Source organism: Arachis hypogaea, chromosome 19 (assembly GCF_003086295.3).
Source record: "Arachis hypogaea cultivar Tifrunner chromosome 19, arahy.Tifrunner.gnm2.J5K5, whole genome shotgun sequence".
Classification (NCBI taxonomy): Eukaryota; Viridiplantae; Streptophyta; class Magnoliopsida; order Fabales; family Fabaceae; genus Arachis; species Arachis hypogaea.
The window spans coordinates 34,246,526-34,259,696 of NC_092054.1; the positions used below are offsets into that span (position 1 = coordinate 34,246,526).

The 13,171-nt window shown below is 36.3% G+C and overlaps 1 protein-coding gene and 1 pseudogene across 1 annotated transcript; one reads left to right on the forward strand and one right to left on the reverse strand.

The window, feature by feature from the left end:
• The first annotated feature begins 3,291 nt into the window (after positions 1–3,291).
• Positions 3,292–6,418, forward strand: LOC112776496 (uncharacterized). The gene is made up of 5 exons (XM_025820683.3): positions 3,292–3,709; positions 4,785–4,860; positions 4,975–5,019; positions 5,765–5,862; positions 6,063–6,418. The coding sequence occupies exons 2-5, from the start codon at positions 4,807–4,809 to the stop codon at positions 6,148–6,150; spliced, it is 285 nt and encodes a 94-aa protein (XP_025676468.1). The 5' UTR covers positions 3,292–3,709; positions 4,785–4,806; the 3' UTR covers positions 6,151–6,418.
• A 1,101-nt stretch (positions 6,419–7,519) lies between these two features.
• LOC112776497 (probable boron transporter 2) lies at positions 7,520–11,737 on the reverse strand (annotated as a pseudogene).
• Positions 11,738–13,171: the final 1,434 nt, after the last annotated feature.

The following is a 13,171-nucleotide window of genomic DNA, read 5'->3' on the forward strand; positions in this document are numbered from 1 at the left end:
AGGAGAGTTTTGTGGTTTTGGTTCACCATAGAGGATCCATTAAGAGGAAAACTCGCTCCGGTGTGAAGTTTACAGATAAGGATCCTCTCTGTATTGTCGTGAAACCAACGACGAGCTATGATGATCTTGTTAGATCTGTGCTGATGAAACTTGGTCTGGAAGGTGCGAAGCGAGTGAAGAAGTTTTTCTATCGCATTCCAATCACTGTCTTGCAGGATACGGTGAAGTATGATTGCTTCACGATTGGTAGTGATGAGGACCTGCAAGTAATGTTTCTATGTCGGAGGCAGTTCCCCAAGGTGAGGACACCAGAGTTGTTGGCAAAGTTGGTTGATGTGGTATCCAGCTCAGGGGGTTCGAACCGGAATGCCACCACTGAAGCAGCGGCAGCCGGTTCGAGTTCCAGGCCTGCCGTTGCTTCTTCATCCGTCCCTGTGTACGAGCCAGCGGTCGAACCAGTCGCCTCCCCGTCTTTTGCTGTTGATCTGAATGATGGAGTAGGCGACGTTGTAGGATCAGTTGATATTCTGCCAAACGCTTTACAGGGAGTTCCACCGGTTGGCGTCGGAGACGGAGTGTTGGGTGATGTAGAGGAGGACGACGTGGTAGGATCAGTTGATATTCTGACCTCTCTATCCTGCAACCGGTCTATCCAGAGCCTCCACGTCTGAACTCTAGGACCCTTCTCGCTACTCGAAGGGATGTAACCTGACCACCTGCAACATGCACATGTGTTACCGCTACTTATATGTGTGCTTAGGGTATCCAATACATTATGAATGAACACGCGGTTATGTGTAGTAAATTGAAATAGACAAAGATTAGTAAAGTACCTCGAGGCCAATGGCCAGCTGAACGTCTCAAATCCTGCAGGCCTAAATCGAGGAAATCGCCAGAAAATCCATGACTGAAGTAGCTGAAGTGGGCCCGCTAGCTTGATAACATTTCTATTCGCCACACGGCACATGCACCGGTACAACCATGCCAGTGCTGCAGAACCCCAGATGTAGGTCCCCATCTCCTCCAGCCTAGCTACAAACGGAAGCCATCTGATGTGAACGCGGTTGCCCGACTTGTCCGCAAAAAGCTGCGTGCCCAACAACATCATGATGTACGCACGGGCATAACGACGCACGGTATCCTCATCAGCTCCCTCCGGGCACTCACCAAACGTCTCCTGAAACCAGCTGCAGTTGACCGCGTACTTCTGAACCTGGCTAGGAGGAGGTACCACTCCAAGCAACTCCTCGAACCAAACCCAGCTGGTATGGAACTCTGATAGGCAGCCGCTGACGTAACGCCCGTCCACTGGCAAACCCAGCTGGTATGCCACGTCCTGCAGTGTGATCGTGCACTCTCCGAACGGCATATGAAACGTATGCGTCTCCGGACGCCATCGCTCAACAAACGCACTGACAAGGGCCTCGTCCAACCGGAACCATCTATTGTTCAGCCTTGCAAGATGGTAAAGACCAGCCATCTGCAGGTACGGAACGTATCTGTCATCCAGGACCATGCCCTGCTGCCGCCGCATGCTCCTGATGCATCGCTGAGGCTGCGGAAGAAATGAACCGCATTATTAGAACCAGCTTAATTACCGGTGACAAACATAATCAACACGATAATTGATAAACCAAAAAATCTTACTATGTATAGCCGCTTAAAAATCCAAGAACGAGAACCATTTGCATAAGAAACTTAAATTAGAAACCACCATAGGCTACTGACATGAAAGATCTAACATTATAAAACCACAACTAAACCGCTTACATAAACCACTAACATAAACCACTAACGTAAACCGTTAACGTAAACCGCTTACATAAACCACATACATAAACCACTAAGATAAACCACTAACATAAACCACTAAGATAAACCACTAAGATAAACCACCAACATAAACCACTAACAAAAATCACTAACATAAACCATTAACAGAAATCACTAACATAAACCACTAAAATCAACCAACAATTAAACCAACATCTAACTCGCATGCCAAACCACAAACTCACATGTACCGGTAAAACAAAGTTATTTCCGTACTAACCTCTTCGTTGATGACCCCAGCTATATGGGCGACTCCGTCCAAGCGATATAACCGTGCCGGATCGTCCCCCATGAGCAGAGTATTCCGTTCAGGTCTTTCTCGGAGAGAATCTGGGTCGTTTTCTCTGAGATTTGGTGGGGCAGGGGAAGGTGAGAATGGTTCGAATGAGGCTGATTCGAACTCCTTATATAGCCCAATCACTAGTAATTCGAACCAGGGTGGTTCGAATTACTAACAACCTAGCTTAAGTGTAATTCGAACCAGGGTGGTTCGAATTACATGATGACCTCATTTACCCATAATTCGAACTGGCGTGGTTCGAATTACTTGCATTCCTAGTTCGAACCAACCTGGTTCGATTTACTTTCAATTTTTTCTTTGAAATTCGAACTGCTCTGGTTCGAATTATTTGAAGATGAAGTTCGAACTAGCCTGGTTCGAATTACATAAAAATATGATCTAGCTCATTGCTGTATCGATTTTCATTTTGGCTCATATAGGTAAATTTGGATTGATGTTGGCTTATTATAGTATTTCGCCCTTTATTTTATGTAAGTAATTTACTGTTGATTTTTATATACACATAATATTTTTGAAAAAAAATAGTTCTATAAATATTCTATTAAGTGACTTTTTTAAATAAATGAAATTTATACTTTTACTTATGTTTTTCAAATTATTTACATTTTTGCACTTTATTATTTACTTCTGAAAACTAAAAAAATATTTGCAATACAGTTTGGATTATCTTGGTTTAGTTTATTTTTCAATCTTATTCAAACGATAATGATATTTATTGTATTGATTTAATTTAAATTTAATTTTTACTCCTATCTTATTCAAATCATTGTTATTTGGATTGGATTGGATTGGATTAGTTGATTCAATTTTAAAAAAAAAACATCATTCAAAATGTTTAAATAAAAAACTTTTAAAATTTAAAATTTGTATACAATATAATTTAAATTACAAAAATTCAAAACTTTGAAATTTGATTGGTTTATGTCCATCCAAATTTTAAATTTTTAAAATTTTGTAATTTAAAATGTTCAATAATTTTTTTAAATGTCAATAAATTGATCAAACCTAAATCACAATAGTTAAATTAGATTGGATGAAAAAATAAATTCAAATTAATACAATACAAATTCTTATCATTTAAATCAAAATTGATTCGATTGAAAAATAAAATGAAATCAATATAATCCAAATTTTAATAAATTATATTGATTTTATCTTTTAAATAGTTCAATTGGAAACTGGCGTTAAAACGGTCCGGTCATCCTCTAAAAACTGTCCCTTCGCGAACCACTGCAAAACCTCTGAACGGGCCGGAAACCTGCTGGTTTGACCGGACCACGGGTCTCCAAAAACGGCGCCGTTTTAAATATAAAAAAAAACCAACGTTGCCTTTACTCACCACCCAGTCACCCCCAACACTAACCTAGGCTCTCTCTGCATTCTGCAACGGTTCTGCCGCAGTCCGTGCCGTCGGCGCCGTCCGTGGCCAGGCCCTCTCTTGTAGCTCGGCGTTCTGCTTCCCCCTTTCATCCGTCCATCCTCTGTGGCTTCTCTGTTTTGTTGGCTTGGAGCAGCTTGCCGCCGTGTCGCCGCTCGCCGACGTCTCCCTGGTCGCCGTCCGTGTCTCCGTCGAAGGTTAGTGTCACTGCTTTGTGCTTTCACTTTTTCGGTTCTTGTTCGTGTCTCCGTCTTCTCTCCCTAGAGCCTCTGTTTGCTGATTTTTAATGTGAAATGGTGAAATTGCTAATTTGCTGATTTTGAGCTGCTGCTTTTTCTTTAATTTCTGAAAGTTTTGTTGAAATTTTTTTGCTGCTGATAAAAATGAAAATGAAATCATTATTGAAATTTTTGTTTAGGGATTAGGGATTACTTGTTGCTGTTTTGGAATGTTTGTTGAAATTTCAGGTTTAGTGTGATTAGGGATTACTTGTTGCTATTGAAATTTCAGGTTCAGTGTGATTAGGGAAAAATGGGAACAGACGAAACCCACTGAATTTCTGTAACAAAAGAAAAGGGGAAAATGGGGTTAGCGATTAGAGCTTAGGGCATTGAAGGATTGGATGAAAAAGATGAAACTTTTGGAACCTTTGGTTTGTGGGTATGTGAGAGTTGGAAAGGGATTGAATCGGGAGAGAGGAAAAATTGGGGTTTGGCGATGAACCGGTACATAAAATTGGTACCAAATTTGTCAGTAACAACTCTTTTGGGGAGTTCTACTATTTGAAGTTGAAATTAAGTTTTTTGTGGCCATCCTCTTCTCATGCTGTTAAATTATATAATTATATAATTACACATCATATTCCAGTAAGATTTTGTGGCCACCGGATGTACTAAAACATTTACAGTGATACTACTACCAATCTACCATGCCTTCTCTGTTCGACTTCATTAGCTAGTAACTATCTTTTCATGTTATTATTACTCAACATTTGTAAATAATTGTAATGCAAACAGGGCTTCATTGAACTGTAATTATATTTAATTGATTGTTTTGGGGCTAAAGGGTTAAAGTTCTTACTTCTTAGTTGATGTATGTAGTTGTCATAATAATTTTGACAGCTTTATATTATGTAACTCTGTCCACTAACTTCTAGTTTATGTGAAAACCGCTCTCACGTTTGGTTTATTCATCATTTCTTGGAATATACGTTTAAAATTTCTTGGTTTATGTGACGTTGAAGGACTTAACTTGTTTGGTTTCGTTTCGCAGGGTTGGGTAGTTTTCGCCGAAAATGCCGTCTCTTCAAACAGCACTGCCTCCTGAGCTGGCCAACAATGCCATTAGGGTCACTGACTAAACTTTCTGATGCTTCCTTTTTAGTGGAATCTATGTGCTTGTGTTTGAAATTTGGGACCTTTTTCTTTGCTGATAAAAATATCTGCTTTTTTTGTTTGTTCAGCTTTACCGTGAATGCCTACGAAGAGCTAAGTATATTGGCCATCGGGTACGTGATCTTCTCGCTTTTAGAAATGATGGGTTTCTTGTGTAGCCATGGTGAATTTTATTGCTGAGGAAAATTAACATTAGTGTCTCAAGTTTGCGATCTATGTTTTCAAAAAACATTTTATTTGATGCTCACTACTATTGTATGTAAAGATTCAACATGTAGGATGACTGCATGTTGATTCAGTATATAATCTTCGTGGTTATTCAAAGAAGAAGAAAGTAATATAGTACTAGTATTATGTGGCTTCTAAACATATGAGATGCTTTACCTTTTTCATTAAGGGAACTCACATCACATAGTATTTAGCCCATGATGAGAGTAGTTGAGCAAAAGAAAATTATAACATCAACGGTGGATTGCATATTTGTTGGTTGAGTATTATATTTAATACATTCATATAACTGATCCGTCTTGTTAATATTTAATGCGTTAAGTAAATAGGATAATAGGAGTATGTCTGAAGAAATTTGTCTTCTTTGAGTTTGAAGTGCGATTGTACTTTTAAAGGTGCACAATTTTAATTCTGATGAAAGCTTAATGAGCATCACACATGTATGTTTCATCCGTTTTTCTTTTTTTCATTCACATTACCTATGATCATGGTATTCTTGTTTATACTGGTTAACGTCCTTTCACGGCTAGTAGTGTACTCCCTCCAGATTTGTGCTAGATATCTAATATGCATGTTAGAAAGATAAGATTTATGAAATTGATTACATTGTGTATTTGCATGCAATTGCAGCAACATAACACACAGCTTCTTGTTGATATGGTGAGACAACAGTTTAAGCAAAACATGCACGAGACAGATCCTGAAAAGATTCAGCAGTTAAAGGATAAGTAAGGATGTGCTTTAATATAGTGTATCCATGTTGACTGTTGAGCAAGTATTCTAGATTCCTCGCTTTTTTCTTCTTTAATTCCAGCAGATAATACACGGCTGATATCAACATGAACATGAATGTGGGAGTTATTACTGATATGCATACCACCAGTGATTCTGGGTGCAAAATGATATATTATTTCCCTTGGTTTTGCAGTGCAGCAAGGGGACTTATCAACCACATACTATATGAGTCAGAGCAACTATCTGGTCGTAAATTTAGCAAGAGTCCTAAAGCAGTTTAGTTGGCTCTGTTCTTAATGATTCAATCCCTTCATCAATGCAAGGTTTGGCAGATCATCCATTGGCCGAACCTTCCAAAGGGCTGGAGAGATTGTTATATTCGTGAAAAAAATAAAATAAAATTGTAGAAAATAGCATGGTGGTTTTTTCTCTTTTACTTGTGCTATTCATGTCGAGTTCTAAAGTTTCTTAAATTTACATTTTATGTTCTGTCAAATGACCTTGTCTATTATACATTAAAAGATTCCCAAGGTGAAGTCTCCTTCAAGATATCGTGGCATTATGTTCCAATGTATGACATTTTTATTTCTGGATTTCTAATAGTTTAGGTGGTTAATTGATACTGGTCTTTATGGTTTAGATTTTAGAATGTTTTGTTGTATTTGTACTTTTTTTTATCATGTGAAACCAAGCATGGGGTATTGGGATTTTATTTTTTTTTGGTCAAATGAATTGGACAACTTCCAATCCTCAGCATTACAAACTCACTCACACCACACACATACAATACATAAGGATTCCATCCACTACTTAGCCTAGCTAAGTCTTGAACTTAGGTGCACTTATTACAAGGCATACATGATTGACCATTAGACCAAAGCCTTGCATGCGGGGTATTAGCCTATTGGGACTTGAGTGAAATTAGTTTGTGAAATAACGAAGGTTTCAGCAGTCAGCCCATGCTTGAGTCACCATTTTTAAGGCTTTGTTTGGATATAGAAAAGAAAATAGAAGGAAAGAAAATGAGAGAAGAGAAAATAGAAGAAAATGTAGAGTTAATTGTGTGTTGTTTGAATAAAGAGAAAATAGATAAAAAGAAAATTTTCTTTTGTTTAGATAGAAAAAAAAGTGAAAAAAAAGAAACCATAATAATATAAAATTATATTAATACTCTTATAATAAAATAAAGTATAAATATTTTTATTTGTTTATGTTTTATTGTATTTTATAAATATTGTAAAATGTTATAATTTTATATATTTGATTTAAATTATTTATCTAATACATATATAATGTTTAAATGTAAATTTCTATTATAATAATATATTAAAACTATTAAAACTAAATTTATATTGATAATTATTAATAATAATAGAACTATGGATAATATTATAAATACACAAAAAATAACATTTTCCTCCTTGTTTTCTTGCTTATAATGGATGAAAATTTTTTAGTGAGATCACACCAAAATTTTTTTCCTTTCTATTTTCTTTATCATCCAAACGAAATAAAAAGTAATTATTTTTCCTTAGACCAAACATAATGTAAAAGAACAAGACTGAAGGACTAACAAAAAAAAAAGATACTAACCATTCTTGCCTTACAATTGAAAAAAAAAAAAAAAGGGATAGGACAAGAAAGAATGACTTTTACAATATCCCAACTAAATAATCCGAAACAACAATTGGCTTTGCCAAGATTGAGATGTTTACATGGAACAAGGATCTTGCCAGCTTTCCAAGCAATCCTTGCAATTGAATGTGTTATGTAGCTAGACCTATAGCATTCAACCACCGTTACTCAGATCGGAGTCCCTTGCTTCAGCCGGACTAAATGGTCCTTTTCCATCAGCACCTTGAGGGCTGTGATTTCCTCTTAATTCTCTTATCCGAGGGCTGTATACTCTATCTGGCAAGCTCGAACTTCTCTGAAAATTTGCCATCTCTCCAGTTGGTGGAGTGGAGCTCCTTGTCTTTGGGCTGCAAATGCACCTTATCTCACCCCGGCTTCGAGTAATTAGACCATCTAGAATCTCTCCATCATCTGTGAAGGAAGCTGTCTTGCCCAAGTCTCCCTCCTGCAGAATCCGAGCAAGCATTGAATACATGAGGTTATGTCACAGATTGGCCAAAAGCAACAAGAAAGCCATTTCACACATATTGGTATGCAATTTTCGCCATTTCAATGCAAGAATCATTTAAGTTCAATGCAGTATGATGATAGAGATAAATCTTACTGTGGCTTGGTCGAACGGTGTGGCGGGTACTTCTTCATATTCCGCAGCATCTAAATCTTGGAGGTGCGCGGTTTTGAAAAACTTGGGCAGAATGTATTGTCTTACAGGAACAAGAAGCATGATCATAAGAGGGAACAGAACCCCAGCAATTGGAATCCATGTGATACCAAAACAAACAATCAAGTACACAGTCTGGAAGATCGTAAATGCTGCAATTCTTGTGAACAGTGCTGTTTCAATGTAAGTTGTGTCTTTATTGAAAAAAATAAAAAAAAAAAAACCGAAGAGAAAAGAGCAAAAAAGCAAGTTAGAGAATGAAACTCAAATGAATTTTCTGGGGAGTTGAAATGGTGTTTAGGCCAATACTTGGATCTTTTGCTCGGAGCAGTGAAAATTAGTAAAATGTGTTCCCAGAACTGGTTCCCGGGTAAGTTTTCAATGGCCATGAAAGCGAAATAACCCCCGAGTACAGAAGTTGGAATCATTTTCAGGACTGGCATTGCTGCTATGCATCCCCCTACCATCAAAGATTGGAGTAAGTTGTTCACTCGTTGTTCTTTAACCTCGATAGGCAACATGTCATTGATTTCCTTTTCGACATCAAATACTGACTCATCAATTGCAGCATTCATACTCTCCATGCTTGATGTCAATTGAATCATTGACTCTTTCAACTCTTTTAACCCCTGTCAAAACAATAAAATGAAGATCTATTGAATCCATCTTAGGCTAGGGAATTTTCAAACCACATGGCAGAAATTAAGAATCCAATGCCCAAGAACTTTTTATCAACTTCCATATGTCCAGAATTGAAGATTATTCATGCCATTGGTGAGACAGCAAGGGTAACTAACAAAAGACAACAATTCTGCATACTCGAGAAGGTTCCTGGTGAACTAGAGGGCTTTGTATCTGCTGGTAAGCTTCTTGCATGCTTTCATATAGTTGTCCCAAGCTTGACTTCTTTGTTATACAACTTCTAGCCGTTGCGACAAGCTGGTTTCTAAGTATCTGACAATCACCAAAATGATTATCACTACAAAGTAACAAACATGACGAAACGATATCAAGAAAACATTATATATTCTGCTTCTGATTTTGCTTTATCATTTTACTCCTAATCATGGTGAAGCTAAAGCTCTACAATACAAGAAAACTGGAAAGCTGCATATCTACCTGGTGCTTTAGTGTAGCTAAGCTTTTGGTATGCATTGGAGATTGTGGAATCACACCATTTGATGGGGGAATTCCAATTAGACCACATAATATAACCTCTCATACATTAAAGAACTTCAAATGGAATCTAAATGAATCTGACTGCAAGGCGAAAGCGAAGAGCTTTAGGATAAATAGCAAAGAACTGAAAGAATTTAAATACATGTAAGAGATGAAAAGAGCAAGGAGGATAATGTACCATGAATCCCAAAAGAAGTAAAATCATAATGGAAAGAAGGTGGCTTTCTTAGATTGAATTCTTTCTGCTGAGCAAGCTGAGATGCCACACTATGATCAAATAATAAAGCACAGCAATCATTGTTGCAGGAATAAATGCTCCAATGATATACATAATTGCCACATCCAGCATATCCTGTAGGTGATTTTTTGTGAGCAAATTTATATAGACATGTTAGGTAAATTTCTATGAACTGAGTTAGTGTAGAAACTCTTTTAAGCTAACATCTAATTAGACAAAAGCAGTTAATTTCGACACCAAACGCTATCTAAAACGGACAACATGTAATTAGATGTCAATGTAAAACTCTAAAAGGGGCAGTCTAATGCATAAGCATCTCGCGTAACTTGATAAATGCATTAGTGGCTAATTGAATCACATATTGTAGCAGCAAAAAAACTGGGATTTTCAAGTAATCATGCCTTTATGATAGTCCAGTTCTCATATGCACCCGGGGACCATGGATTCAGACTTAAGAGACGGCTAGGAATTCCTTTTGGAACACTACCAGCTGGTATATAACAACAGCAGTCCATAACAGAACCATCAATGGGACACCATAATCTGCTATAAAGCTCCTTAACCATCCTGCAATTAGAGGGAAAATAAATCTTATAAGAACTAATTGAAACATGATTAAAGAATATCCTAATGGAAGTGCTTACTATTTCTTGCAACTTTCTGTCAACAATCCACAAATTGACTATACAGAAAAGAAAATCAATACCTGAACCATACCGCCAAGACCTTGCTTTTCGGCTTCTCAATGCTGTAAGCAGTAGGCCAAAGGACAGAACCAAAGCAAACATGCCATTTCCAGATCTCCATGAGGGTTGAAACTCAGGTGATGCTGGATTTGCTCTTTCCGGTACATTAAACTCATTTATGAGTCCCTATTAAGCCAAATTAGACAGCATCTTGAATCAATTGCCATCCAAATACATATGTATCACATAGCATGTTATTTTCCATTACTATACTCAACAAGTACATAATCATTAGACCTCAAAAATTTTATTTGAGATACTGAGAAAGCAGAAAAGTTATGCCTCTTACCCTAATAGCCTCTTGCATGAAGAGCATTGCCCGGCTATGCGCGTAAACCTGTTGATGATGGAGCAAGCTCCCAAGATAGCCAACAGGAACAAGAAAACTGCTGTCCACAAGCATACCCTGCACATACAATGAATTCACCAGGCAAATAAGCTTAAGAGTGTTTGCGGGAAAAGTTAAAACAAAGAGCATAAATGATTGACGAGAACCTGAAAAGGTACAGCTCAAATCTTCCATATGATTGAAAAAGCCGAAAACTTATTTTTTCGTGCAAAAGAAGCTGAAAGATTTTTCTTTTCCTAGCTCAATATTTTTTGAAGAAAGAAAATCATCCAAACATGTGAAAACAAACTTCTTTTAGCTAAAGAAAGTGATTTTATGACAAAATGAGTTAAACAAACACTTTTGAATCACAAAGTAAGAAGTCTATACCATCCACTCCACGCCAGAAAGAGCAAAGAACCCAAATCCGGTCTACTTTTAGCGAAATTGAACATGAATGTACACATAATCACAGTTGGTTCCGCAACTCCGAGAATCAACAGAGGCTGGCCTCCATCTGGAAATTGTTGGAACAATGCACATGATCACACTTGAGGCTTACAGCTTACCGCATTAATCTTTCTTAATTAATCCATTCAGCTATCATTAAACAAGACTCCACACTTGGATCAAATCCAACAAACATATGAGATCAGTAAGAAAATCAATAGAAACGTAACTAGGACTTTCATGTACCTGTATCTCTTTCCAATTGTTCTCCAAATGAAATATCTGGAATTGCTGAAGCAAAAAATATGTATGTAGTACCAAGTTAACATTCCATTTTTGTCCCAGAAAAAATATCAAAGTATAATAAATAAATAAAATAAAATAAAATAAAATAAAATAAAAGCGAGAATCTTTATATTACAAGAAAGAAGCACCTGAAACCAGCATTGAGACCACCAATCCAATCTTGCTTGTAACCCATGAATCTTCCTTGAAGATCATTCTTTATTCCACGAAATGGAACAAATATCTCTTCCATGGCTTAATAATAACCAAAGAAGCTAAATTTCCTTTGATGCTTTAATAGTTTCACAAGAACAAATTATGGGGTCATTCAACAGAACCAAAATGAAAACTGTGTTATCTCAATCAAGTGCAATGAGATTAACACTGAACAATGAATGGACAAGTAGAACACCAAACACTTCAACAGGAAAATGAACACAGCAACAGAAAAGAAGAAAAAGAGAGAAACTTTGAGACAGAGTTTGAGGGGGAAACTTCAAATATATAGAGGGTAATGCGCGACACAGAATTTCAAAAGGGATGGAAAGAAATGCAGTTAAACATTGCAAAACGAACCAACTTTGAGGAAAAGGAAAAAAAATGAAGAAACAATAAAACAGAAAAAGAAAGAGTTAACAACATTTTCACCAAGGACAGGCAGTCAATCATAAAAAATTAGGGTAAACTAAGAAAATGATAACCAAAAGTTTATTTTGCTAATAAAAATAACTTCTAAAAGGAATAGAATTTGTCTCCTCTAAAGCATTGTTAGCAAAATCGGATCGGACCGACCGATTCGACCAAAAAACTGATGAACCGAATTTTAAACCGATTCGATTCGATGATTTGACCGGATGAGATAATGAATCGGTGCAAATCGATCAAACAAACTGGGATTCGAACCCCCTTCATCAAGAAAAAACATGATACTCACAACCACCAGGCTGTTAAACTTGTTATCAATATATATGCAAATTAAAATATATATAAATATCTTTCAGCAAATAATTTATTTTTATTTAATTTATTTTAATTTTAGTTATAAACTCATTCATTCTTAAATTAATTATATTTTTATTTAACAATAATTATAAATTCATTTATTTTTTTTATAATTATATAATATCTATTAATGTTATTTTTCAATAAATACTTGTAGTATATAATAGTATAATAGATATAAACTAATTAATAAATTATTAAAATTCGAAAATAATAGTTATTTTAATATAAAAAAAATAAAAATATTTATGGTAGAGTAAAATTAACAAAATACTTATTGTTTCTGTTTTATATTATTTTAAAATAGTTAGATATTTTAAAAATGATAGTGAAAATATGTATTTTAATTTTTTTATTATATTTTATTTTTTATTTACATAGGACCGGGTCAATCGGTTCAACCAGTAACCTACCGATTAAATCAATAATCCAGTAACTCAGTAACCTGATCGATTTGATCACCGGTTCGGTTCTAACAACTATACTCTAAAGTTTGAATTTCAAGTGTGAGATTTCATAGGTGAGACCAACAACACTCTACCGTTAAGTTACCCTGGCCGCGGCCCCTTATCCAGTTTTGAGTTTTTCACAAAGGCAAACTAATAATTTTTTGAGAAAAGGACAAATAAGTCCCTGACCTTTTGTCCTGCAAACATTTTTGTCTCTGACCATTGAAAAATACCTTTTAAGTCCCTGACCTTCACAAAACTTGGACAGATCAGTCCCTCCGTCCAAATGCCTCCGTCAGGGACTGATCCGTCCAAGTTTTGTGAAGGTC

Excerpts from the sequence above, each read along its gene's own strand:
- LOC112776496 (XM_025820683.3), top strand. The coding sequence starts at position 4,807 with ATGCCGTCTCTTCAAACAGCACTGCCTCCTGAGCTGGCCAACAATGCC. Across the intron at positions 4,861-4,974 it reads TGGCCAACAATGCCATTAGG|CTTTACCGTGAATGCCTACG; the intron begins GTCACTGACTAA and ends TTGTTTGTTCAG. Across the intron at positions 5,020-5,764 it reads CTAAGTATATTGGCCATCGG|CAACATAACACACAGCTTCT; the intron begins GTACGTGATCTT and ends ATGCAATTGCAG.